The 27,903-nt window shown below is 34.7% G+C and overlaps 1 protein-coding gene across 1 annotated transcript in view; it reads right to left on the bottom strand.

The window, feature by feature from the left end:
• LOC129220045 (plexin-B-like) overlaps positions 1–27,676 on the bottom strand; it is a 66,542-nt gene extending 38,866 nt beyond the window's left edge. The window contains exons 1-5 of the mRNA XM_054854385.1: positions 26,399–27,676; positions 6,108–6,284; positions 4,687–4,815; positions 2,821–2,921; positions 234–378 (exon numbers count right to left, since the gene is read on the bottom strand). Coding sequence (XP_054710360.1) covers positions 234–378; positions 2,821–2,921; positions 4,687–4,815; positions 6,108–6,284; positions 26,399–27,676 — 1,830 coding nt within the window. The remainder of the gene's footprint in view (positions 1–233; positions 379–2,820; positions 2,922–4,686; positions 4,816–6,107; positions 6,285–26,398) is intronic.
• Positions 27,677–27,903: the final 227 nt, after the last annotated feature.

Below are 27,903 nucleotides of genomic sequence, written 5' to 3'. Positions count from 1 at the left end.
AAATTTTACTTCGGCAGTAGACAGGTTAAATGTGAGAGAATATTGTGATGAACAATATTATCTATAAAATATTGTGATACATGTATCTTGGGATTAAAAGAGAGAGGGCAGATTTAGAGCCGGGGAGGGGGGGTGCCTTTTTTAGTACAATTTATTAATTACATTTAGTAACATGAACCCCCTCACTCCTCCCTTCTCATGTTATGTATAACACAAAAGAACTAGCTACTTACAACAGACATGCTATTATAAGGCAACTGATCGGGTCGCACAGCTTGAAAATCTATGCATTGTTTTGTTTCTAAGGAAAGCCATCTGGGCGAACTTCGATCACTGAATGACCAGGTAGCATTCTGGCAGGCAGCTTTTATTGTACATCTAAAAAAGAAAAATTAATAATTTAAAAATAAATTTTATAGTAAAGTGATACATAACATTCACTGACACTGAAAATTCAGTACTTATATGAAAGCAAATGTTGAGCTTTAGTTTTTTAATTAAATATTGCTTGTTTGCTGTAATTATCCAATTAAAGCTCCAATTCATACAGCAAAACCTTTTGCTTCTACAAGTAAAAGAGATAGTTTTTTTTTCTTTTTTTTAGATACATACAGGGTTCACACTCAATTTGGATAAAAAAATTCCATGACTTTTCCAAGACTTTTTCATGACTTCATAAAATTTTTCATGACCTCGTTACACGAAGAGAATAGTACTATTTAAAGTAAAACTTGACAACGTTTCTGGAAATGGACAGTAGAAAAACTGCTACGTGAGTGCCACTGCCTCATTGAAACACTTACTAGTGACTGAAAAAATATCAGCACAGACTGCAGATACTAATAAATTATTCGTATTTGTCTTCATTATATAAATTCAAGCAAAATGAAAATATAGTGAATGCAATACAACTGATGTTTAAATATCAAATAAATATTCAATAAATAGGGCAAAATTAAATGAATCATTACTTAGTTTCCAATAATAAATATTCTTCATAAAAACATTATCCTTTGGTGTCATTAGTGCATCTAATCACCCATGTAACTTGACAGTGTATGCGTTCATTAAAATAAAGTCACGTTTTTCAGTAAATTCATTTTTCTAAACCAGATATTTCAGCTGGTCACAAGGATCAGTTTTGCGAGCTGTATGTTGGGCACCACTGTTTTAGAGTATTAGAATTCCCCTATTTCTATGTCCTATTGCCTGACTAAACTCTTCATTTTCTAAAGCCTTCAACATATTAAGATAAACTCTGGTAAATTTAATAATGAATTTTTTACCAAGTAGTTGAAACAAACTCGGATGCAATTGAATTACATTTTTTGAAGGGGAGTGACAAAATCAAGAATATGCAAGTCCACTACTATGCAGAAGACAAAATATAAATGCTGAAAATAATGGTTAATTCAAAATTAGCGACGTCCAAGTAATACAATCCCATTACAAAAAAAGGCGAGCAGCTGTTACAGAAGTGGATGAAATTGGATTCCAAAACTCAGATTTGTTTTTGAGATCGCTCAATTTATATGCAATATTACTAAATCACTCAATATTTCTAGCGCTCTTTTAGTTATTGTTACTTTCTTACTACCCAAAACATTTTCCATGACTTAAAATAAATTTCCATGACTTTTAATAAAAATTATTAATTTTCCATGACTTTTCCAGGTCTGAAATTTGTTAATACTTTTTCCATGACTTTCCAGGATTTCCATGACCCATACGAACCCTGTACATATTTTGAGGAATACAAATGCATGCATTTATTGTCCTGATCAAAACCTTAATGATTAATAATAACCTGTGTTAATTAACTCTAAATTAAAATCTAATTTTATACCTTTAAAACCCTTTTTTCTAACTTATTCGCAATAGTAGTCATATTTAATCAATTACGAAGCAAAAGCAAGCACAACAATCCAAATAAATTTTTGCATGAAAGCAATAATTATTGCAAATACTTAGAAGAAAGGATACATTTAAACAGCCACAAAACTTTAAGAGAGGCTTTTAGCTTTTCTTTTTTGGTGTGCGTAGGGGGTGCGCTTTTTTATCTTGTTGGTAGTCTGCACTACAAATGATGTTTCCAACTCTTGTAGCAATTTGCTTTCAGGAAATTTATCTATTTCTTTAATACCAACATTTGTTTTTGTGTGTATCCGCCCCCCCCCCACAATCTTTATTTACTTAAAGTTCACAGTAGCTTTAATCTGTGACAGATAAGTTTGTAAGGATTATGTTTAAAAAAAGGAATTGAGACTGATAGTTTAGTTTAGTTATAATTTAGTTAAAGTTCAAATAAATGACTTTCTATTTATTTATAACAGCAGTAGATTGTTAATATGTACCAAATTAGCGATGTGTGTGTGTGAATTTTGAAATATAATTTAATACTTATATCAAGAAACCCAATTTTTGCTAAGAACACTTATCAAATTCAAAACATAAAAAAACATGTGCTCCTGTTAAATTTTTCGAAATTGAAATTCCAGAAGTGCAGATTTAGATTATCTTTGATAATGTCAAAAGTTGGTTCAGGAAGCACTCCCCAAACAATTTATCTGAATTAAAGCCCCTTAAAAGGAAAGTTTTGACGATCTTTGCCGATATTGGGGAAAATACGACCTGAATTTTTCCCAATTGAAGTCCGAAAAGCCAAATTTTGGACATTTCTTTCTTTGTCTGTTTAAGAGTGCAGTGTATTATTATTTATTTTTTTCATTAGTACAAAATAATTTTTAAATAAAATGAGTGACAACAAACACACACATAATTATCATTTTATAAAAGGGAAGGTAGGGCACAGTTAATTACCTTCGTTCTAAAGAACACCATCCACAATATGGATTTCTGGCTTGAAGACATTTATCACAGGTACTGTATTGTTGGCAAGCTTCAATACGAATTTTACTAATCTAAAAAAAAAAGAGTTTATTGGGTACAATAAAATAATTCTACTAGAGAAAAATGCAAGAATATGACATAAAACGAACTGATGTGTGCATCACATGACTTCCTTTTACTTCAATTTTAATGTCATTTTCCCATTAACAATTTTAATGTAATTCAATAGTTTACTCTCTAAATATCACCAACAGTGGCCAAATTGAAACCAGATTTAAAAAAAAAAAAGAAGCGACCAAAAGACTGGCCATATATAGCCAAGTGTCCGCCAAATTATAACACCACTTGAGTATACATCGAAATTAACAATGATTTCCCCCCAAAAAGGGGCAATAGACCCCCTTAAAAACGCCCGAAAGCAACCAAAAGGGGAGGCGCACAACTAGACCCCACTAGGAGTCTACGTACCAAATTTCAACTTTCTAGGACATACCGTTCTTGAGTTATGCGACATACATACGCACATGCATACATACATACGTACATACATACAGACGTCATGAGAAAAGTCGTTGTAATTAACTCGGGGAATGTCAAAACGGATATGAAGGCCGAATTTTGAGTGAAATTTTTTTCGCGAATACAATGCTTCCTTTTTTGTAAAAGGAAGTAAAAATAGCAAGAGGGTAGTGATGTAAGAATCGGATGTAATTCAAAATATTTCATAAAAAAGTGGATTTCAGATCACAAAACTTCTTCACTGCAGTATCATACCTTAAGGGGAAAAGTATGAGGAAAAATAAGTTAAAAAAAAAAAAAATCAACTCACACAAGCACGAGGGTGCACACACACGAGTGTGCATGCATGCACACACCAAAAGCTGTAATAATATTTAGCGATATCAGGTAAAACTATAAAATGTTTATGCATCTAAAAATAAATAATCCCACTAGAAAATTAAACTACAAATCCAGTCTTAGTTAAATTAAAAATTAATTTATTATTACTCTCAAACTTAATGCATCCTGATATTCTTAAACAAAGTACAGTTGGCTCTCTGTTTAACGATGCTCTATTTAACGATTTTCTCTATTTAACAACGGCTTTTCACGGTAACAGATGGTCCACTATTATGTTAAAAGCATTCCATTTAAGGACGATTTTTTGTGGTCCCTTGAAAGTCGTTAAAAAGAGAGCCAACTGTACGTTAAAAAATAAATCAATAACTACTAATTAATTTCTCAAAAGTCAAAATTAGAAAACTTGGCTTCAAGATGAAAAATTTTGGATGATGAAAATATACATTAAAAAAAATAATAAATTAAAATTTTTCACAATATATGATATAATAAAAAATTTGTAAAAAAATATAACAGCTTAGCTACAGCATTATCTCTTTTTATGCAGAGAGGCATTTACTTATGTATTGAGCATTGAAATTCTTTAAAAAAACGAAAATTAATAATTTTTTTTAAAAAACCTAGATAAACATACAATTTCAGTCTGTCTAACAAGAAGTGACAGCAGATATGCATTAAAAAAAATGCATACATAATTATTGATTATAATTTCTTCTGATACCTTATATTTTATAAAAGAATGTTTCACAATTTAAGAGCCTATTCTTCTCATTAATTCTTTATTATTAATTGCTAAGTTAAATATCAAAAGATGAAAAATAATAATAAAATAAAAGCTCTTTTTGTACATTTTTAAAATCAAATTATGAAATTTTGAAAGGTGCATGCAGAAACTAATCTACTGTATATATAAATTAGTACTGCAACAAGTGCAGCAACGTATTTAAAGGCACTAAATAATAAATCAACACTTACCTTATAGGGGGAGGCAGCATAAATATATTGTTGACTGGGATCTAAATTTATATCACCTAAAATTGGATTTCCAGAATCTACAACTACTTCCTCAAACTCTTCAGCTTCTGTACTTCTGCTTAAAAGCAACTGTAAAAATATAAACAATGGTTGAGAAAACTCTGTGAACGGATAATTATAAAAATTCAAGTGTTTTAACACATTGTTAAAATACTTCAATAATGTAAGAATTACAGTACTAAAAAACATTTACAATAAGGATTAAAACTCTTGCACCTTAATATACCAGAGAATAAAGTATCTTAGAAAATTCCGAAGAACACTATACATCTTGGGCTAAGAAGGTTCTTCTAGATTTATTAAGGGTTTCTCGCCAAATATTGCCAGTGTCATTTTTACAACAAATTTTTTCTCGCCAACCTTAGTACGTTAATTCTCAGATTTTTAAAATCTGTACAAGTTGTTTTTCTGCCAGCATAGTGTCGACGCAAGGAAAACAACCTTCTTCGTTGGTTATCACACATTTAACATAAGGTGGATTTTGATTTTCAATATAAAAAACAGTGCATTGACTACATACATAAGGTTTGAAATTATTGATAAAATTTGAAGAATGTTTTAATGATGTGCACTCTTGTGTTTTAATTACCATTTTGCGAAGTTACCCAACATCCGAGTTATTTGATACATGAATTAAACATTTGTTTTCTTTTCAACTGTCAAACTGTCCAATACGTGGCTTTCATTCTTCTTAAGTACAACCGCATTGATCTATTATGAGCTATGTTTGCTTGCACAAGAAATACACTACGCTTACTATAACAAGTGGACTGGATTGAATAACTACATTACACACACTGTATTCATACTTGTTCAAAACAATTGATACGTCAGTTAAACAGGAAATAAAATGGAAATGAGAATCAAAGTTTCAGATTCTATATCACAGATTATAGATTCTCTAGAGCCAGGGGTGCTCATCCCCCCCCCCCAATTTTTCTCAACCCTCTTTCTCTTTTTATTTTTAGCTCTATTTTTTATTTTATTTATTTTTAAAAATATTTTTTATTAATTTATTTAAAAAAATAGTTTTTGCTTATTTATTTTTTAAAAATATTTTTTTAATTTATTTTTTTTAATTTTTTTTATTTATTTATTTTTAATTGTTATTAATATTCTATTAGAAAAGTTCTGTGCTACACCAATAACACACACGCCAACTAAATAAATAAATGAAATAAAATATAAACAAAATGAAATAAAATAAAAAATAATTTGACTTAAAAATAAATCGATAAATAAATTTAAATAGATAAATAACAAAAAAAATTTAAATCCCCCCCCCCGTGGGCACCCCTGTCTAGAGCGTTAATTAAATTTTATGAAAAAAATCACATTTCTAATATGGTATAATGCATTACCTTTTTCAATGTCCCTTCACCAGTCCCTACAAAGGCAACAGTGTGTTGACCGGTCGTGGCCATCGCAACACCCGTTAACGTTGTATTGGAGAAAGTTAAAGCAGCCATTGAAGATATTGGCACAGATCCATTCAGCTTTACAGTTTCGTTGCAGAAATTCAGGATGTTTCCAGCTTTCTGAAAAAGCAACCACATAATTACTAACTACATATTTCCCTCACTATTTAAGATGGCAATAATCTAATAGAACCTCATTAATAACTGATTAATATGGGTTTCAGGTCATAGGAATTAATGAAAGAACGGGTTCAACAAAGTAACGGGTTCAACAGAGTAACGTATAGATGGAGCCAAGTGAAGGTCGTAGGCAGGATTTTGTTTCACGAGGGGGGGGGGGTCTATAATGAAAAGAACGTTTATCCATAAAAAAAAGCATTTTGAGCCACCTGTTGCTATGATTTTTGAAGCATGTTGCACACTGGTAGACATAATATAGCAATGGGGGAGGAGGGGGGACAAAAAGGAAAAATGTTCAGGAAGAAGAAAGGGGAGGGGGCAGACGGTATTATTGGTTGTTTTTACAGTTTTTTCCTTTGAATGGTAATTTTACAGAATTGCCAAGAAATAGTTTTTTAACCAAAATGTAAGCACATGTTTTCTCAGATAATTTAGATTTATTATTTTAATACCATTTAAACAAAATTCAATTGTGTACAAGTTTTGTTGGTCCAGGGGGGGGGGGATTTTGAACAGTGCTCCTCCGTCTATCTTTCAAAACTGCGATTATGAAAACGATATTGTTATGTCTGTAATTATGAAAAGAAAAGGGGGTTCGGGAGCTCGCCCACGAAATTTTTTTGAAATTGTAGCTCTAAAAACGCAGTTTTAGATGACCTTTGGTGATGTTAAGGGGAAGACAGATTCAGAAGCCCGTCAATGATATTTTTCTTATTTGTAGTTCAAAAAATGTATTTTAGACAAGTTTTAGTACGGTAAAAAAAGGGGACAGGGTTGGAGAGAGGGGTTCAGGGCTGGTCTTTTTTTTTTTTAAATTTAATCTTTTAAAATGCAATGGTTGATTATCCCCTATTGTGCTATAGAAAGAGGGGGGCTCGGGGGCTCTCCCCCAGATTTTTTCGAAATTGTACTTGCAAAATAGCAGTTTTAGATGATCTTTAGTGATGTTAGGGGGAGGAGGGATTCTGAGAACGAAAAGCGAACTTAAGACAATCGTTAATGTTGTGAGCGAGAGAGAGAAGAGGAAGGAGGGCGAAGAGACAATTATCCGGTCAAATTTTTGAAGTTAGCTTTTAAAACGTAGGATTTTTAGAAGATCTTCGTTAATGTCACCATAAGGAAAGGTTTGAAGGCCCTTCCTTCGGTAATTTTTAGAAATTGAAAGTCCAGAAATGCGGATTTAGATTATCTTTGATAATGTCAAAGGCTTGTTCGGGAGGCGCTCCCCAAACAATTTATCTGAATTAAAGTCCCTTAAAAGGAAAGTTTTGACAATCGATCTTTGCCGATATTGGGAGAAAAGCGGAGGAGGGTGGGAAGCTTCGGGAACGCCCTGAATTTTTCCGAATTGAAGTCCGAAAAACGAAATTTTGGACGGTTTTTTAACAGCATGAAAAACTTTGAAATACTTCCCCCCCCCCCGGGTACGGCCTTGGTTAGTGGGAAGAGAGGTTTGGAGGCCCTTCTTCGGTCATTTTCCGAAACTGAAATTCCAGAAGCGCAGTTTCAAATTATCTTTGATGATGCAATGAGGGGGTTCGGGATTACTTCCGGAAAAAAAAAAAAAATTCCGGAATTGAAACCATAAAAGCGGAAGTCTAGACAATGTTTTTGTGATATTGGAGACAGGGAGGAGGGGGGGGGGTCGTGTTCTGGGACATCCTGAAATTTTTCCGAGTTGAAATTCGAAAAAAAAAAATTTAGACGGCTTTTTTTTTTGCATGTAAAATTCGAAAATTTCGGGGGAGGGGGGAGGGAAAATAAACTACTGCACACAGTAAAAGTAGTATTTTTAATTCAAGAGAATGAAATATAAAACTACATTCGAAAAAAATAGGTATAATATTATGTACATAGTACATACCTAGCATGTTGTACTAGGACTACAAAAATACATTATTGCGCTAACTCGCTTTTTATTTATACAGCATGTACATCTAAATGCTGTTGGACTCGCTGTTTCTCGCTGATCCCTTATATAACAAAATAATAACTCTATTACAAATGATACAAATGATGTTTTCGCTTCAAGGTCATCCGCCATCTCTCCGTAGCCACGCTTTATCAGTCAGTAGTGCAACCGGATTTTTTTTTTCAGGAAGGGGGGGTCATAACACCATTTATGCATGTTTTATACTTGCATTAGTAATCACTGCTTTGGACCAAGGCTTCTGGGGCATTGACGTCCACGCTCTCTTTCTCTGGATGGTGTTTTGTTATTGAGACAAAGGTGGCAACTAGAAATCATTAGTAGGTCTAAAAGCAGGGGCGGCAAATAGGGAGGGGCAAGAGGGGGCGGTCGCACCCCCAAATTTTTTAAGCAGAATGATAGAAAATGGGTGAGTTCAATTTATGTAAGTCGGAAATCAATGTTCATTAAAAAAATCTTGCTGGTTCTCAGTAACTATTTGTTGAAACTCGACACATTCCCAGACAAGAAAAACTGTTTTTCGTTATTTGGATGATGACTTAGAAATTCACGAAATATTTTTCGGCCTTTTCACGGCTTAATATTTCATACTTGTGTGCCCAGTGTAACGATGGTATGTCCAATATGAGAGGCTCGTGCAAAGTGGCTGCATGGTTTTCTCAAGAAAATTCCTTGATATTTTACATTCACTTTTACGCTCATTTTTTAAGTGTATATTTATTTAATGAGTGTTCATCGCTTTTTTTTTCTTTTTTTTTTTTTTTTGCTAGAAACACGTTTCAGCTGCTCAATGCATTATCTGCTTTCATAGAAACTTCTTAAAAATGCATGTGCTTATTAAGACAAAATATCCTTTATGGGGCTCTATAGTTATGCAATCTCGAAGTGACACAAGATGGTCTTCAAGAGTTAAAACCATAAAAACCTTTCTCTATAACTTCAAAGCAGTGATTTGACGACTGTGAGAATTATTGCAAAACGATTCTTTCAATGGTGAAAAAGCTCATGCCCTTCAGCATGTATGACTTCGTTTGAATTTTTATTCAATTTATTTCTATTGCGGAAAGTGTTTTAAAAATGCTTTACTCTATCAAAACATCTTCAATCCGCCACACTTAATTTTCGGACTATTCAAGCCACAGTTCAATCTACAATTGATCTGTGCGTTCATACTACCATAGTTCAATCTGCAATTGAAATTGAAAATAGATTTTACATAGATGCATATTTCAATCAATGGTGAAACGTTTTCAAAAAAAATTCTTCCTCCGAGCCAATTTAAAAAAGGCGCTAAAAAAAAGAAAAATCCACATGATGATGTGAAGTCAAACACTGATTTTTTAATATTTTGTATGAAGTAATAGATTGTTTTTCGAATAAAATTAACACAAGATTTGATGATAATTATTTTTCTGCATGGTTGGCTCTATATTATCTGGATTGGATTTTTTGAAAACAAAAAATAAAATGTTTCAATTATGAGTGAAATTTTTAGCACTAGGCAAGAAAAATTACAGGCAATATACCGACAGACCGGTTATCACATCCAGAGACTGCAGTTCCGTCCTTGTTGTGGACTCTTCAGCCCATCTCATTGAAGCTGAGAGAACCGACGAGACTAGATTATTCAATGATGAAAAATTAAGCTCCTCGCAATTTTTGAAGTTGCCTGTGTGATTTTGAAGAGCAAGACATAAAAAGTGTTTTCATACATAACTTTGTTACTTCAATTATTTTTTAACTATTCCAATCAGCTCAGCTGGTAGAGAAAATTTTTTGTTAGGTTAGAGAAATATTTTCGAAGCACAATGGGCAAAAGAAAAAAAAAAAGAAAGAAAAAACCTTTTCTATTTAGCTGTACTGGCAAAACAGCACGACACTGGGCACTGATAGTAAGACGATTCCCTGCTCTTCTGAATTCTAAAAAACATGCATTAAAACTTTTCCAAAAGGTATAAAAACTTCAGAATCGAGATGTTTTGTATGATAACTTATTAGAAAATGAATCAACATTTTAATTGCTTCTAAGCACTAATTTTTATTCATATTAAACCGATTTTATGACCACTTCCTGTTAGCTAATGTGTGTTTGTTACCGCACTGTGATAATACATATTTAAGAAACTCGACCCCCCAAATTAAAGGCTGAAATGCCGCCCCTGTCTAAAAGCAACGTAGTACATTTAACTGGGAGTGAAAATAGAACATTTAACAACCCTACCTCTTCATATAAAACATTGAAGTACTTATCCTTCAATATAAAAGTCAAGAGGAGTGGTACGTTTGCTACAGCTTGAGAACCAATGACTCAGAAATTAAAACTGAAATCAAAAGTCTATCCATTTTGGAGTGATAAAACTTCTAATTCGCCTTTTTATGACGATAATTTTTGCCATTAAGTTTGTAAAATAATGAGTTTTGAAATTACAGTTAGTGCTTAGTTGTTATAACATTCGATGTAATAATTTCCGTAACACTGAATGCAATTTTAATAACATAAAACATTCGCCTGATAGATAAACTATCACGAAAAGTTGTGCAGCAGAACCTCGATTATCTATAATTGAGACTGGACCTCCTTCGGTAAATTAAAAATGTTGAATTAAAGATATAGTAAAAATGGCTGTCAGTGTCAGGAGACAACGGAAACTCAACTCTGGCTTTAAACATGTTCACATTTGCAAAATAACTATATACTACGAACAACGTATGATATTTATTTAATTATATATATACAATTACAAGTAAACTTACTGTTGAAGTTACAGAACATTTGAAGTTGAAGATCGAAAACATCATTTACTGTGTTTTTGTTCTTAACTTCACACGTAATACGAAGTCAAAAAATGAATAGGCAAATAAAACAATATTTTACTTTTCCCATCGATTATCTGAGAATTTAATGGTATTATTTTTAATTTATTGCTTCTTTTTTTTCTGATGGCTAGAATTATTTATGAAGTGTTTCAAAAATTTACTCTTGCATTTGAGAGGGGAAAAAAAAGAAAAAAAACATAAGTTTTGAAATGCAAGAGTAATTTGTGCTCGAGGTAGAAAAATTGGTTTTCTTTGGTGACCTTGAAGTGATGAAATAAATTAAAATTCGGTAAACCGACTTCGGTCAAAAGAGTTTTGGATAATCGAGGATCTGTTGTATTTATTAATGAGTGACGGTACTAGTGGAACAGTAAAAGAGCTGCTATTTTATGTGAATACAGAACATAAAAAATATTCTAAAAAATATTTTTGAACTTTTGACACAATCTTAACATTTTTCGGTGGAGCATTTATTAAAATAAAATCAACTGCAGTAACTTTTATCTTTTTACAAGAATGACAAATTTTAGCAATACAGACACCCAAGATTTAAGACATACTTTTAATAGCTTATTGATAAATATAAATTACTATTTGCGTTTTAAAATCATTAAAATTTTTATAACTACTAGACAAAAAGTATAACAACAAGACTTGGTGAAAAATGAAGTTTTATAAACGAAAAAACAAGCAAAAGCATACATTACTCGTATTACACTTTTTATTTGTAGCTTCCCTAAATATTTCTTACAGTGTGCAAGAATTGGGCATCTTTCACTCAGATCTCCGAGAGTACAAGAATTTCACTTCTCATTTTATTATTGCAGAAAGAGAGATAAGTATATAATTTAAATAGCTCCTTGTTCAATAAAATGCTTATCTTGGTTTTAAAAATATTATGATACACGCAAACCCTAACAGTTAATGCATCAATCTAACAATTTTTAATTAAAATTTCATAGCTAATAAGCAAAAATCACCGCAACCAAATTTGGTAAATGTAAAAGGGAAAAGAAAAGTTTTACAAGAAAGAGAATTAATGACATGTATAAATGGATGATAGTTAGAAAACAAGAACTTTATCAGATTTAAGTCTTCGAAATCCCCCCCCCCCAATGATCATTTATGATAACTTTTACTAATATCTTATGAGTAGTGTAGTTTTTAACTTTAGTAACAAAAAAATAAAAGTAATAAAATTTTCTAAGAAAATTACTTTAAGAATTTTACGAAATCAAGTGCAAATAATAGCACATTTATATAAGCAAAAGGTGCATGCCCCCACTCCTCCTCAGTAAACATATTATGTAATTTAGTTTTATCTCATTCATATCTTTAGACTTAGGTTTTTTATAACCACCTACCGTTCTTCTCAGTTGCTTCCAGCAGAAAATATATTCTTACGAGACATTAATTTATTTTATATTATTTTCTATTCCTTTCCCAGTTCTTTTTCAAGATGCATCTATTCATCTTTGTATTACCTTTTATAATAATGATAACAATAAAATATAAAACCCATTTAAAGTGCTTCTAAAAATATATGTTTTGAAAATAAATTAAACACTAACAATTATATGTGATTTTTTTTTTTTAATTTAGTATCCCAAAAATAAGGAAGTACCAAGTTGAAGAAAATAAAAACATAAATATGGGGATTTGGGGCTCATTGGACCAAAGGGCAAGCTGGGCCGGTGTCAATTACTTTAATTGGTATTTTTTTATTTCAATTAATGACCGAAATCAAGTACTTTATGGTCCCACAAGTCCTAAGTTTAAACCGCATGGTACAGTTATACTACTGAACAAATTCAATTTCAAAAAATGTTATTTCAGAACTGCTGAGTAACTTTCAAAAGTCTGCAACTTCATATTTTAAACGGTTTTCATCAAGATTGGAATAATAAATTAAATGCACTTCCTAAAATAAATTCCTTTCGTTCACAATTATTTGCAGTTTCTTTATTTTGGATTATTAAAAAAAAAATTATGACAGCATTTCTTCAGTCTAAGGTGCGTTGGTCTGCTGTTTAAAGACAACAAAAACGAAAACTTTTAGAAGAATTAGAAAAAAACAAATAAATATACATATTCTAGGAATAGTAGCAGTAAAGTTGAGAAAAAAAAAGAAGAAGGAAGAAAGAAAGAAAGAAAGAAAAGAAAATAAGTTACAAAAATTGGATAACAATTAGCATTAAAATTGTAACAGAAATTATTTGCGTAATGCGGTCCAACGTATCCCGACCATGGGGCACGTTGGCCAACTTTACAAAGTTCTGTGAAAAAAATAATCTTTAAAAAGAAATTAATGGATCGAACATTTTCAAAAAAAAATTGGGATGATCCGAAATATTTGATGAAACTCATGGGTAGAAGATCTAACTGCTCATTTGATTATTTGATGAGATAAAAAATGAAGAGTATAACAATGGATCAATCTGCCCCAACTCCCCTTATATGTTTCAACTTCAAATAAAAATTCAAGTAAATATTTCTAAAAATATGTATTTATTTTGAGGTGTCACAAGTTGAAGTAACTTCCAACTTTCAAACCAATTTAAGCATATATACAGGATGAAAAAGATACCAATCTCAAACACGGAATTCAATTTTTCGGTGAAATACGTGTTCAATGCTGATTTATTTCCAAAAAAAAAACCTTTTTATGTTTTCATGAGTAAGAGCAAATTTTCTGATTTTTTTTGGGGGGTTCGTTTTTTTAAACTGAAAATACTCTACTTTCAAAAGAAGATAATTTAACTTTAAGACATGAATTTTCGGAAATTAATAATACACGTGAAAATTTCGAGTGAAAAGTGAACATCACTGCGTAAATATAATTCACCAAAGACATTCATACTTAGAAATATTTATCTTTTTCTTTTTAATGCTAGAAAATAAATTTTCCAGGTGTAAGTGTTCAAATTCAAGAGAATCCCTGGATCAAACAGCAAACTAATAAAGTATTGTAAAAACATTGAAAAAGTATTTTTGTAATTTCAAATTTCAGAACACCAAAATGTGTAACTAGCCGTTTTACCACTAGATGGCAGAAGAAGCCCAAAAGGCGAAAAAATCAAAGGACAATCAACTTCAATCGATTCAAGCTTCGATACTTTATCTCAAGTATAAAGCATCGTTCATCGTTTCTCAACGTGGGGTCACGTCCAGGTCTAGAGGGGGGGGGGGGGTGAATTAGTCCAAAGAGTAAAATCCGCACATAAAACATCTTTTTGTTGAAGAAAACATTTTCAACTGCTATCGAGTGCGAAAAACTGCATTACCAAATAAAAAATAACATTACAAAAAAGATTAATCTTTAATAATTATTATCGAGAGTGGTATGTTTTTTTTTTTTTTCCCCATTTAGTGCTACTGTACAAGAAGGCAAAATGGTAGCAGGATGCTTTCATAGCTGAGCCGACGAAAGACCATTCGAAAAGTAAGGGTCAGTAGGGGCTGAGGGCGGGGGGCAGGGGGCCTCGCAATCGGAGCTGTAGAAGATGAAGGGAGGGGAGCAGGGTGACCAAACTGACAAGTTCACCTTGGCTCTTGGCGGCCCTAGATCATAGCAGTAAAAGGTTGAGAAACGATAACCTAAACCAGCGGTACACGGTACTCAACTTTTCTTTCTTTTCTCTTTTTCCTTTCTTTTTTGAGGAGGGAAAGGAGGAGGTCTACCTTTTTTAAAGGTTGTACATCTTTTACACGATCCGCAACATAAAATGTAATTGAAAGTAAGTTGATTAAAAATTATGAAAGTAGTATTTCCTGATGTGTAAAATTAATTTGACAAGTGGTATGTATGCATTGATGGGGTCGTTTCCAAAATTTTAAAAGTATTTTTTTCTGAAAGAGCATGCTTAAAAACATAGGATCCAACCATTTTTTTAAAAATAATTTGTTTAAGTTTAAAATTAAAAAAAAATACTTAAATCGGTGCGCTTTCATTGTTTACGCTTCAGTCGATGACATCACAAATGATGAAATGCCATTCAGTGTTGCCATTCACAGAGCAAAATATTTAATTCGCATCTTATCTCACGTGTATTGGCAACGCTATGGTTGATAGCAAGTGTAGAGCGCAATTTTAATTCTCTTCTTGATTATCATAACGTGGAAACGCAGCAGAAAGATGCGCCAAAGAGCATCATTTGTGACGTCATCAAGACCTCGCCTTATTTGAAAAAAATTGGACATTTAAAAAAATTAATTAAAAAATAACTGTTAGGAAAATGAAAGTATCTTCTCGGTACATGGTATTCTTTTTTTTTTTTTTTTTGCTTATTCTATCAATTCAGTGACAAAAAGTACTACTTTTGACTGAAGAAAACAAACCCATTATAAGAAGGAGTTTTTCGATTTAACATTGATGATGTTGTAAAAGGCGGTGTTACTGCTGCAATTATCAGCTTCATTCAGAATAACATTAATAAAATTTAAAAGAACCCACAGATTTGGCTTGATTTTTTCAAAAATCTATTTATTTATTAAGTTATTTTAGAGGCGGGAAAGTTATCCTTGACACTGTATAGAGGAGTAGGATACACGAGAACCACGAGGGATTATAAATTGATCAATTCCGTAAAAACCTAACTTACCCCGAATGAAATGGAAAACGGCAGAAATGTGTATCATTTTGATGATCTGTATTCCATAATAATAATAATAATAATAATAATAATAATAATAATAATAATAATAATAATAATAATAACAAATAAATAATAAATAATAAATAAATAACAAAACATTAAAATGTAATATTTTTTAAATTCCAAAAGCTTTTTCTCCTTTTTCCACGAGGCTAAATTTTAACTAAAAATACAAGGCGTGAAAACATACTTGACTAAATTTTTGAGGCGTATTTCCGATTTTTAGTGCATGAAATACGCTTAGAGAAACGTTTACGGGGAAATGACATAATTTTATAAATATAAACGGAAGTCAATGATTAACTTTGTATGCTACTGAGATAATTGCGTAACTGAAGCTGGAAATTCTGCAACATGTTAACAGAAAAAATCTGATGCAAATGAATATCATAAAGACTAAAATTATTTAATTAATTAAAATAAGAAACTTAAATTGTTAAAAGATTTAAAAATTAAAAGTTTTAAAGTTAATTAAAAATTATTAAAAGTTTTAAATTAAAGTTTTAAAAGTTTTCGAGTAAATATCAATGAATTGTGTGTGTACCAACTAAATAGCAAGTATATAAATTAATTTAAAATATAGGAATTTAATAAGCATAAATATAAGTTAGTTTTGAAATATGAAATACGTTTTGCTTCCTTTGGAAAGTAAAATGCGCTCGTGCTTTACAAATACTGTCTGACCACGGATTGTATGGAAAGAGAAACATCCGTTTTACAGCCGGAAATGGACGAATCTATTTTTTTTCTTCCGATGTCAGTTTTGCAGAAGCAGAGTCTCATTCAAGTAAGCGGAATACGCGCACCAAATTTTTACTTTCCCCCCTTAATCACATTGATTCGTCTCATTTGGACGTTTAAAAATTCCATGCAATCCGTGGTTGGACAGTAAAAGTAATGATGAATTAATATTAAAAATAATTTTAAAACGCAGGGGATGGGGTGGGGGGGGGGGGGGGGGAACAGTCCAAAAAAAAAAAAAAAGATGGTGAACTACACATCGTCGGTTGCTGTATTGCCATTCCTGAGTATATATATATATATATATATATATATATTTACACAAATGTTTTAAAACTTCTTTTTAAAGCATGTTTGTATAAATAAACAGAAGATCTCTAACACAAATGAGAAGGCTTTCACAAACAAACGAACAAACAAATGAGCAGGGGAGAGGGAGTGGGTATGAGTTTGAAAAAATGGTATTCATTTTTAAAAACCTATGAATTGAAGATTGAAACAAGGGGAAAAAAATCCAACGGCTTTTTTTCTCCGGGGAAAAATAGAATAGGGGGAATTCTCTCTCTCTCTCTCTCAGCAGAAATAATTCATTTACGCCATAAATAAATATAAATACATTCGTTTTCTGGAGAGAGGGAGAAGAAAAACACAAAAGCGAAAAATGATAATTTTTTGACGACAAAATAATGTTAGTGAATCAAATTTACCAATCAAATACTGATAAAAATGAATTTGCAAAAAAATGTTTCGATAAGAACGATATGACAAAAAAATATTGCGACATAAAAAATTGTGTTTGCGTACACTTAATTTTTAGCTTCAAAAAGCAGGTGTATTTTTGAAAATATGATATAAAACAGTTGTCTTTACACTTAACGTTTCTTTTTAAATCAACAGGTGCGAATTTTAGTATTAATTTTAGTTATTAAATTAGTGTCACAAAACACCACAAAACGTGTTTTTCGATGTAAATAAAAAGTTTCTGATGTAAAATTTTGAAGTCTGCACGAAATTTCAGTTGTTTTGTTTTTCTTTACTATAAACTCATAACTTTTCATATTACGAAATTAATTATTTTTATGCATTTAAATTCAGTATCATGTTTGGGTTTTCAAAAACGATCATTATTTCTAATTATTTCTATTACCTGCTTCAAAAATAAAAATTACTCTCAAGCTTCGAAAAGCTTCTTATTCATTTTTAATTGTTATTAAAAACTTCAAAACCTTTTTTATACACGTCGGCAAAGAATGGTCTCTAAACAAACAACGCTTCCACATGTGGCCATACATCGCATTATATACATTTCTTAAAATTTTTGTTTTTTTTCGTTTGCAATGCAGTAGAGCCTCAACCGACTGTTTCATAGCTTGACCACGGAGAGATGGCGGATGAACTCGGAGCGGAAACGGATCACTTCATTTTGTAATAGGTAGCATCAGCGAGATCACGTTTGCAGAAAAATCGCAAGCAATCAAGGTTTTACTGCAACGCGATCTCGTACTTTTCACTAAACGAGGCGGTTCGTTTCTGCTTCAATAGGGAAGTTTTCGATTTTTCAATTTTATTTTTATATGATAGAGTAACATGTATGAACATCATAGGTGAAAAAAATTTTGCGATACGATAAGTAGTTTTTTTTAAATTAATTTTTAAAGTTAAAGCGCTTGTGACGTCAAATGGCGTAGGAAGTGACGTCATGCGCTCTTCTGATAGGGGGGAAGCCGAAGGTCACGCATTCGACTTCGAAGACGAAACGTAAAAGGCTTATCTCCTCGCATTTAACTCCTCGCGTTTCTGGAACATTAAACCTCTCATCCTCTCGGAAATATTCGAATATCATCATTGATGTTACATGAGGAAGATTATTTAGATTGTGCTTTAACGAATCCGGTCTCCATAGTGTGTTCAAAAGGACTATTGAATTTCTAAAAAATATAAATATCAGCGCGCACAAAATGTCCCTAGCGAAAACAAGGGACCTTCGGCGGAAGGCTGCCCATTCGCGCCCTGTGACGTAGCTCGTGACGTTTCAGAAGAGATCACTTTTGCGCGTGGATTTTTAAAAATTTATTAAAAATCAACCACGGTGTTTTAAAATTCGGCGATGGTGAACTTTTTAGTTTTGAGGGTCAATTAACAATATCCAATAGCCAAAATATGAACATTTAATAGGTTGCTTCCCTTATCTCTGCGTGGTGAAGCTATACACCGGACCGATTTTGAACAACAGATACGAGAAAACAATAGCATCATCCATGGGGGCAGGGAGATTCCGAAAAAAATTACTCAGGAAGCAGTTGTAGATCTACAGGTTTGGGGGCCCTTTGTCTGTCATAAAACTATGTAAAACATTTATCGTGTGCATTTTTGAATCTTCTACGGGGCAACTATGGAATAGAGGGCTCATGGAAATTGCGATATGTGCAACATGAAAAATCCCTCCCTGTCAAGAAATATAAATAAAGTCATTTATTTACTTAAAAAACTTAAATTGATAAGAAATTTTGGAATTTTCGGGCTGAGTTTTCTTATGCCAAACAACACATTTTCAACATTTGTAAACTCGCAATTACAACATTTGCAACATGAAAGATCCGCCACTGTCAAGAAATATGAAACAATTCATTTATTTATTTAAAATATTAAGAAATTTTGGAACTTTCGCGCTAATTTTTCTTAAACCAAACAATACATTTTCAACACCTTTCTGTTCTCTTAATTCATGCTAACAAAGTTACTCATAATTGCAAATTATTGTTAGTGCTTCAACAAATGTTTGAAACTCGTTGTGTATAACATTTTTCGTCTCCATCCAGTACCCATTTTTTTTGTTTTCTGCCATCATTTCCTGAACAGATATCAAGCCCTTTATTTTCAACTATGTTCATTTGCTCGCCCATGAAAATTTGGTAATTTATTCGTCCATGTTATGATAATTTGCTCGGCAAAATGTTCTTAAAATTGGAACAGAAAATGAACAAAATCAAATTCTCGAAAAATCGCTTCGAGGTGCACACCCTCATGCTAAAAATTAATTTTGTACCGAATTTTATGAAAATCGGCCGAACGGTTTAGGCGCTATGCGCGTCACAGAGAGATATCCCGATAGAGATCCGGACAGATATCACGACAAACTTTGAGCTTTATTATTAGTAATAAAGATAAAGAAGATTAGTATTTTTTTACACGATAGATAACAGATATTTAGAGATGACAACTATTCCCTGCCGCCTTACAGTCTTGGTCTGACTTTCCTCATCTTATTCTTGTCCCCTACTTGAAAACTAACATGTAATAACATCACTTTTATCATCTTGAGAGAGTTGACTAAGTCAAAGAGACTTGCACCAAGGCTCTCCGGCAGGGGTACCCATCTCCCTAAGAGCAAGGGCGCACCTCCCTAGAGATCGTAAAGACCCCGCTCCCCCAAAGCAAGAGCCCCCCCCCCCCAAAAAAAAAATATTGAATAAAATATCTCTCAAAGCAACCCCTCTAAAAATTTCAATGGAGCTGTCTACGCCATGAATCCTACCCCCCCCCCCCCCTAGGTGGGCACCCCTACTCTCAGGAAGAAGTCAACCCTGACTCTTTCATTTTAAAGCAATCAACAAAGAGCAAAACAACAAAGCAAATCTCACTGGAAGCAATATATCTAATCAGGAAGAGTCTGGTTTAAAATCTTAACCGGTATTTTAACAGTCGGATCAATAAATGTCTTGTAATCGACTCACTGACTTTACTCACCGGACAGACCATGTGCATGATAAGGGAGATCGAAAGAGGAGAGAATGACGGGTTGAGATTCTACCTACACGTTTTCGTCAAATTTTTTAATGAACATCCTACTTTATTGTTGAAATTATAATTACGTTTTGAACACATCATGTAGAAAGGTACGCTCAAAAGGTACTCAAAGATATACAAATGGAGTCACTACGTAGGAGGGGGCGGGAGGGGCAATTCGTCCTGGGTGCTATCCGGGGGGGGGGGATGACACTCAAAGCGGAATTGTAAGTTTTTGGAAAATGTGAAGCTTAAATGCATTTTTAAGACTGCCAGTTTGGAAAATTTCTGGTCTTTAAACCCCCGGGGATCCTTACTTTTTTTTCGTACATTAGCCCACTTAAAATCTTTTTTCTCTTTTTGGGTCTGTAGGGGGGGGGGGGCACAGCAAATTACCGCCCCGGGTGTCACCTATGCTAGGTACGCCACTGCATACACACAATAGAAAGGTACACCCGAAAGGTGATAGCCCCGTAGGAGGTCACGGAAGGTCACTGTGGCCTTCCAAAAATCTCATCATTCGGCAAATTTTGTCGGACGATTCGGCAAAATTTGGAGTTTCAATTGGCAAAATGATTGTTTTTCGACAAAATTCAAAGTTCCATTCGGCAAATTGACAATTGCCGTCCTCCCAAAAAAGTTCGGGGCGCCCCTCGATACACTCATTCTACACGCACGCAGCTGGCTGTTCAAAATGCAACACCAAGGGTAGAAAAAATGTATCGAAGGCAAATTTATTCCAAAGATTACACATAGTATCCATGATTATTGATTGGAAATAAAGCTTTCTTTGACGTGAAGAAGGCGAAAAATTCAGCAATGAGTGCTGCCTGCATGTCTGCCAATAATCGCTGCCGTACGCCGGCGGCACTGAATGAAATGAGGCTTTGGTTTTGGATGCGTTGTTGAGGAATGGCAGTTCATGCTTCCACACGTAACTCATCTGGTGTTCCCGCGGGTGCGGCATAGCGGGTTAGGCAATCTTCGATCACTGACCAGACATGTTCGATGGACGATAGATATAGAGAACGGGAGAGTCAAGCTAACAATGCATATGGTTGGAAAATGACTATTTCATTCAACATGTGATCGTGCATTGCCTTCTTAAAACGAGCCCTGAGGGCAAGGAAGAATAACAGGCAACAATCACTCTGATATAGAGTGATCGCTGGTAAGAGACCAGGTAATTTTGTACTACGGGGTGCGGAAGTAGGAACCAGAACCATTACACACATGAAACGGCAGCACAGCAACGAGATATGGTACATATTAGCTCGCAGTGTGTCAGGGTTACACATAAGGAGTTATATCCAATCTGAGCTGCCGCTAGTTGACCAGCGCACCACGGCAGCAGAACGCTGTCTACCCCCAATCCCAATCATGCGGAGGCATTGAGCTGTAACACTAAGAGGAGAGCGAACTAATCGGTCCGTTTTTTGCCCAAGCGAGTATGGCAAAATAATCGCACTTTTAACATTTAAACTCGAGTTTTATCCTGTAGAGCCTTTTACCATGCAATTTTCAAATCCTTACTACGTTCAAATCGTTGTGGCAAAAGAAGCGGTCTTTTGCCATTAAACAAGATGTTTTATAATGCAATTGGTTTTGCCAAACTCGCTCGAAATTCAGACCGTGAGCCTCAGTGTAGGAGAATGGGAAGTTCTCTCTCCTCTTAGTGTTATAGCTCAATGTGCGGAGGGCCCTCCGTATCGTACAGCCTAAAGCTGTACGCTAAAAGGTACGGCGAGGTGGAGAAAAGTACCACTACACAACAGTTGAGCCGACTCTCTCCACGCTGCCTCCGGAATCGAAGAGTGCACAGGAGGGTGGGAGGGGAGAAGGGACACCTGTTGACCCAGGTCCGAGGCTGAAGGGGCCCGAGATTTTTAAATGAGGGTGGAAATAATGAAGGGACGTAGGGGTAACCGATGTGGAGGGAGGCCGGAAAAGTCATTTGAGACGAGCCCCAAAATTTCTGAGCAAGCCCCTGGAATTTAATCCCCGAGAAAGAAGAGTGATTCGTCCGACAACAAGCATTAGCTTAAAATGTGATCACTTGCACATTAAACCGCATGATGCAAATTTCATGCTGCTCGGGTGCTTCCTTCACGGTGTTGCATTTTGGATAGTCTGCAGTGCGCACGTATTTATACAAATTTTGATGTAAACTCGTTTGCGTTTTGTGCTCCAGAAAAACTGGACAATTACATTTTGTCTAAGCGATTTTAGCAAACGACGAACTTCCTCCACTGTCATTATCGACCAGTCACGTAAACGAAATTGCCTCCGATTCACCAATCAAATATTGAATTTGTCACGTGACCGAGCCGAAAACGATAGCGAAGTTAGTCAGAGGCGCTCGATGTTACAGAATCGTGCAGAATGAGGGGCACAGGCGATAGAGCAGGAACCCGAGTCCAAACCTCAGTCATAAACGTTGTTGATTAGTATAGCAATTCATCCGATCAAGTCCTAGTGGTTCGTAATCTATTTTAAGATGTAGCTCCAGCAACGGGTCCGGGTGTACTTCGTCTCAGCCTTTGCTACCAAATATGAGAACAAAAGGTCGGTTGTTTGGTTGCAACCAATGTAAAAAATCTTAGCTTTCCGAAAGAGAAGTGATCAGATAACTCGAAGAAACACTGCTGAACCAGTTTTAACATCATTTGAAAACGTTCATAAATCCATTTGGTAATGAGACTTTTTTCCAAAATCTTCGACACTAAAAAATCAAAACGACTGTATGAATAGGAGAAAACAAAAACTACCACTCAGGCAGAGAAAAAAAAAAAAAAAAAAAGCTGAACGGGAGGGGAAAATCAATTGCACGAAACAGAAGTGCAAGACGAAAGAAAGCACGCGCCCCACGCAAATTGCGGTTGCTAGAAAAAGAGGGAAAAGAAAATCAAAATAGCTCTAAATTTCGACTCCTCGCATTAGTTTTTCAAATCAGATTCCAAGCACTTCTCGCATAAAATCGCAAAGGAGGCAAAACGAGGGAACAGCTGTTGTACACATCTCCTCTGCAGATTACCTTTAAACATACACACACACAACCATAAAGAAAAAATCAATGTGTGCGCTTTATAATATCAAGCCCCAGTGAGGAGCTTTACCCCACACTTCTTAAGATTACATTAAACAAGCTCTTTTTATGCCTTTTTTTTTTCATTTGAATACTTAGCGGTAGAGGGCGCAGATAAATTTTATGTTTCTGTGGATGCCGCTCTCCCCCGCCCCTCTCCCCTCGATATATGCGCAAGGGATGGAAAGTAATGTACTGGAAATTGGAGGTAAAGTATTACTTATTAAAACAGAACAACCTGCTTTTTTTTTTTTTGTTACATTTTCTTTCCTAGGAATATCTGAAAAGGGGGCAATTTCTCGGTTCAAGGTGAGTAATCTCATGCTTTCATCCGCCATTATCATTTGTTGGAGAATTTTACCATTGGTGCAAATAGGTGTTTATCTTTTGAACTTCGATGCAACTTTAAAGTAATAGCTTTAAATCTTTTTCAATCAACGCGGATTTACTACTTTTCACAAGCATAAACGGTAAAGTGAAAGAACTACTTACCTATTTTTGAAAATTACTACCTATTTAAAAATTTGGAACGTGTTTTGACTAGCATTAAGGTAAGGTTTAGCGTAGAATATTATAGTTCACAAAATGCAATTTATAAAGTTAGAGCTTGTTTTGACTAGCATTAAGGTATAATGCGAGATAAAATATAACAGCTTAAAAAGGTAATTTATTTTCCTGTCGATTTTTTTTTTAAAAGGATAAATATCGTTTTAGTAAAGAATTACGAAATAACTTAGTGCAAAATATGTACACGACCAAAGCAAATTCGTTAATCGCTGTATCATATGGGGGGGGGGGGGTATGTGTTTCTTTTTTTTTTTTTTTTTTTCTTGCATTTGCATATTTATTTCTATTTTTTCCTATCGAAATGCAGAGCGATATAAGAGTTTAAGAGCATTTCGATAAAATAAATCATTAATTTTGAAAATACACTGCAGAAATAAAATGAGGACAACTAAAGTCGGCTTTGGATGCAGTTTACTACTTTTTTGGGAGGCTTCCCAAAGAAACGAACTGAGTGAAATTTTATGATGACATTTGTCATCATAAAAAGGAAACAGGAATTTCTGGAACAATTGCTTTTGTTCAACATATTTGATCAACTGCCATTAGTTTCCTGAAAACGCTCTAAAAAACATATAATTAGTGTTATCTTACGATTAAACAGTTGCTACAATAATTTTGATTTTTTCATGAGATGTTGGAACTTGGAGAAAAAACTTTACAGTGTTTTTATTCGATTAATGTTTTTTTTTTTTTTCGTTTTTTATGCAAAGCATTATTTTATATCAAGGTAGAATGTTATGCCAGGTACTTAATATAGAAAAAAAAAATAGAAAGCATTGAAAAAAAAAAAAGTCACAGTTTTGTCTCTTACACAAGCCTTTCTCGTGTTAGTTACTCTACTAACGATGGTTGTGTTTTTTCAGGCTTCGGGGTTTTTGATTCGAACGATTTCTTAAGTGCTGAGTCCAGAAATGACGTCTAATCATATTATACAAATATACAACATAAAATTGAGACTTTTCAAAAAATAAATAAATAAATAAATAAAAATAAATAAATAATAATATTTTTGTTCAAAATATTTAAAAAAGCCTAAGTTTCTTTTTCGGGTACTTTAATACGGAATTTGTTTAGTTAATTTTTCTAAGGTATGTCATGTCTTCTGAAACCACACCTTCTTTTTAACCACTTTTGACAACGAAGTTTGTAAAATTAAAAATTTTGTTCTATGTGGCGAAGCTTCTTTCGATCGCATACGCGCTTTTTTCTCTTCCTCACCAAAAGATAACTTTCTTTTATCTATATGTTTTTTCTTTTTTTATTTTTTTTTAAATTACATTTCCTGCGTTAAAAAAAAAGAACTACAGAGGAATATACTTACGTGCTGTCCTTTCACTTTTATAAAAAGTACACGAGAACGATATCGTGACTAAACATGGTGAACGGTGTGCGATCACTCGCTCAACGCCCCCCCCCCCCCCGCTCCCAAGCATAAATCCTTCCGTAAGACATGCCAGGGGCGGATTTATTATGTCGCAATTGCGAGGTCCCGAAAGGGAATTCAAAAATAATTATTAAATAAAAACAAAAAACCTAACGGTCGTAAAAACCAAAATGTAACAAAAAAGAAAAAAATATAAGCCCAGTAGTTTAGAATTTTATTAAGTACTACTGAGTAACTACACCACTGAAATAGTTTCATAATCGATATACACACATAAGACAAATCATAAATTGAAAAGCAGAATAGAAGGATCAACAGTCGGGGCCCGTTCAAATTTCACGGGGTTCCTTGATTTAAAAAGGAATGGGCCCCGACTGTTGATCCTTCTATTCTGCTTTTGAATTATTGATTTGTCTTATGTGTGTATCGATTATAAAACTATTTCAATGGAGTAGTTATTCAGTAATACTTAATTAAATTCTAAACTACTGGCTTATATTTTTTTCTTTTTAGTTTTTTTGGTTTTGACGCAGTCGGGTTTTTTCTTTTTATATAATAATTTTTTTTTTTATTTTACCCGTTTTAGCTAATTTTCATTGACGTCTTTATTATGATCATAAGACGGCAAATTTCGCAATCTTGTTATTTTTTTGAGAAAGTTTATATCGTGAGGAATATTAAGTAACTTGTGGTGGTCTAAACTACTGATTATTAGTCCCTCTAGGGACGGCTTAAAGCTACGTATGCTTGACCTTTAGCAAAAATGCGCGAACTTAAGTCAACCACAGCTACATTAACAGCGCGGGAAAGTCCGTCAGTCAAATCTTTCTCCCAAAACTAAAAAAGCCCGTCAGTACACGTCGCGAAACTCCCCCTGAAACAAATGCAACATGTTAGAATCGAATTCGTAGACTTAGTTAACAAAAAATTCAGGCAGTGAAAATGCCACCTAACTTAGACCATGGCCTACAATGACTCAACTTTAATGATAAGTTCAAATTTATTTCAGAAATTAGTTTGTCTGTTCGACTCCAGGTTAAAAAATATACTTTATCATATTTCAAAATAATGCTAAGAAAAACAACTCACCCCAGGCTCCGGACACTGATTGATGCTTCCAGCGATGTAATCCATATCTCTAGTGAGCACACTGCCGTTGTAACACATATGAATATTCTCTGTGAATCGCTGCTCGATTTCCGACAAAGAAAACGCACATATTGCAGAATACGCTGCCGGCCGAGTTGTATGATCTCGGCTCAAAGCAAACACACCGATCAGGACGTCAGAACCGGGATCGACTCTCAAGTCGGCGGCTAAATCTCCGCCGGCACGCACCACGGCGGCGTCCTGGAGCAAATTGAAATCCGTACCATCTTCGCCGAGGCACTGCAACGTCACTTCGGTGTAGGTGTCGTAGCCCACGTCGGACACACAGACGCGAGACAACCTGGTGATGTAGCCCCATTCCTCCAGGGCCCTGAGGTGCGACTTCCGCTGCACGGTGGCGTAGTAGACGTACTCGCCCGAATCGAAGCCGTGCACGTAGTTCACTAGATAGTAATCACGCAAATGGAAGCTGACATCGACGCGCGCAATGGACGAGAAAGAACGCTCGATGATGGTAAACAGTTTCCCAGACTCTAAACTTCGGCTGCAGATGGCCGGTACCACGTCCCGGTACGGGCCGAGCCTGCTATTGGTGGTCGCGACGTACAGCACGCGCGATGGCAGGAGCCCCGAGTACCTAGCGGGCCCGATGAAGGCGTACGTTGAAGAGTTTTCATCGTTGGCTGCAACTGGCACTGGAATCAACTTCTCGTGCTGTCCTATGTCCTGCAGCTGATGCCGCCGGCAGGCACCCTGGTGTACACTACCACACGCTATGAGCATGCCTGCTTCGCGGTCAATGACTAGCACTTTATTCACATTGTTGACCGCGGACAGTTGCTGGTCCGAGCAGCCCGTCGGGAAACACTGGATGCTGTCTTCCACGGGACCAGTCCTCACGTTGGCCTCCACTTCGAGGCTGGCATTGAACTGGTAGAGCCAATTCGTGGCCCCCACGTATACGCGGCCAGTCTGGAAGTCCACCACCACGTGTGTGAAGTTGATGGAATCGTTATAGGTGCGGTAAGACGCGACGACGGCACCGAGTTCGTGCATCTGCGCCTGGCAAATGCTGGTGGCCCACGCTGCCAACAAGATGGTGTGAAAGAGGTTGACGAAACTCGATGACTGGCCATCTTTCCGAAAATGGATTGACTGTCTGGTTCTCCGTTTACGCTTTGGCTTTGGGTCTCCGTAAAACAGGCGCACCTGCTCGTCGTCCCCGTCCTCCAGTTGTGTGAAGATGGTCGAAGACATGACGGCCACTGGATCCTTTTAGGATCTCAGCACTCTAAGCACTGTGTCCATCGCCGATTAAATGCAAGTAGCGGCATCCTATGGTTAACTCATACCTGAAATAAAAACAGAACTCTATAAGGAAGGTGACAAAAATGCATTTTTTAGATATTCGTAAGGCGATTCATCTCTATAACACTATACACTTTCGGATACTTCACAAAAAAGTAAGAAAGAAATCTCGCTGT

The sequence above is a fragment of the Uloborus diversus genome, chromosome 4 (assembly GCF_026930045.1).
Source record: "Uloborus diversus isolate 005 chromosome 4, Udiv.v.3.1, whole genome shotgun sequence".
NCBI lineage: Eukaryota > Metazoa > Arthropoda > Arachnida > Araneae > Uloboridae > Uloborus > Uloborus diversus.
Note: the sequence above shows the minus strand (reverse complement) of the source record. Positions and strands in the feature narration are given on the sequence as shown.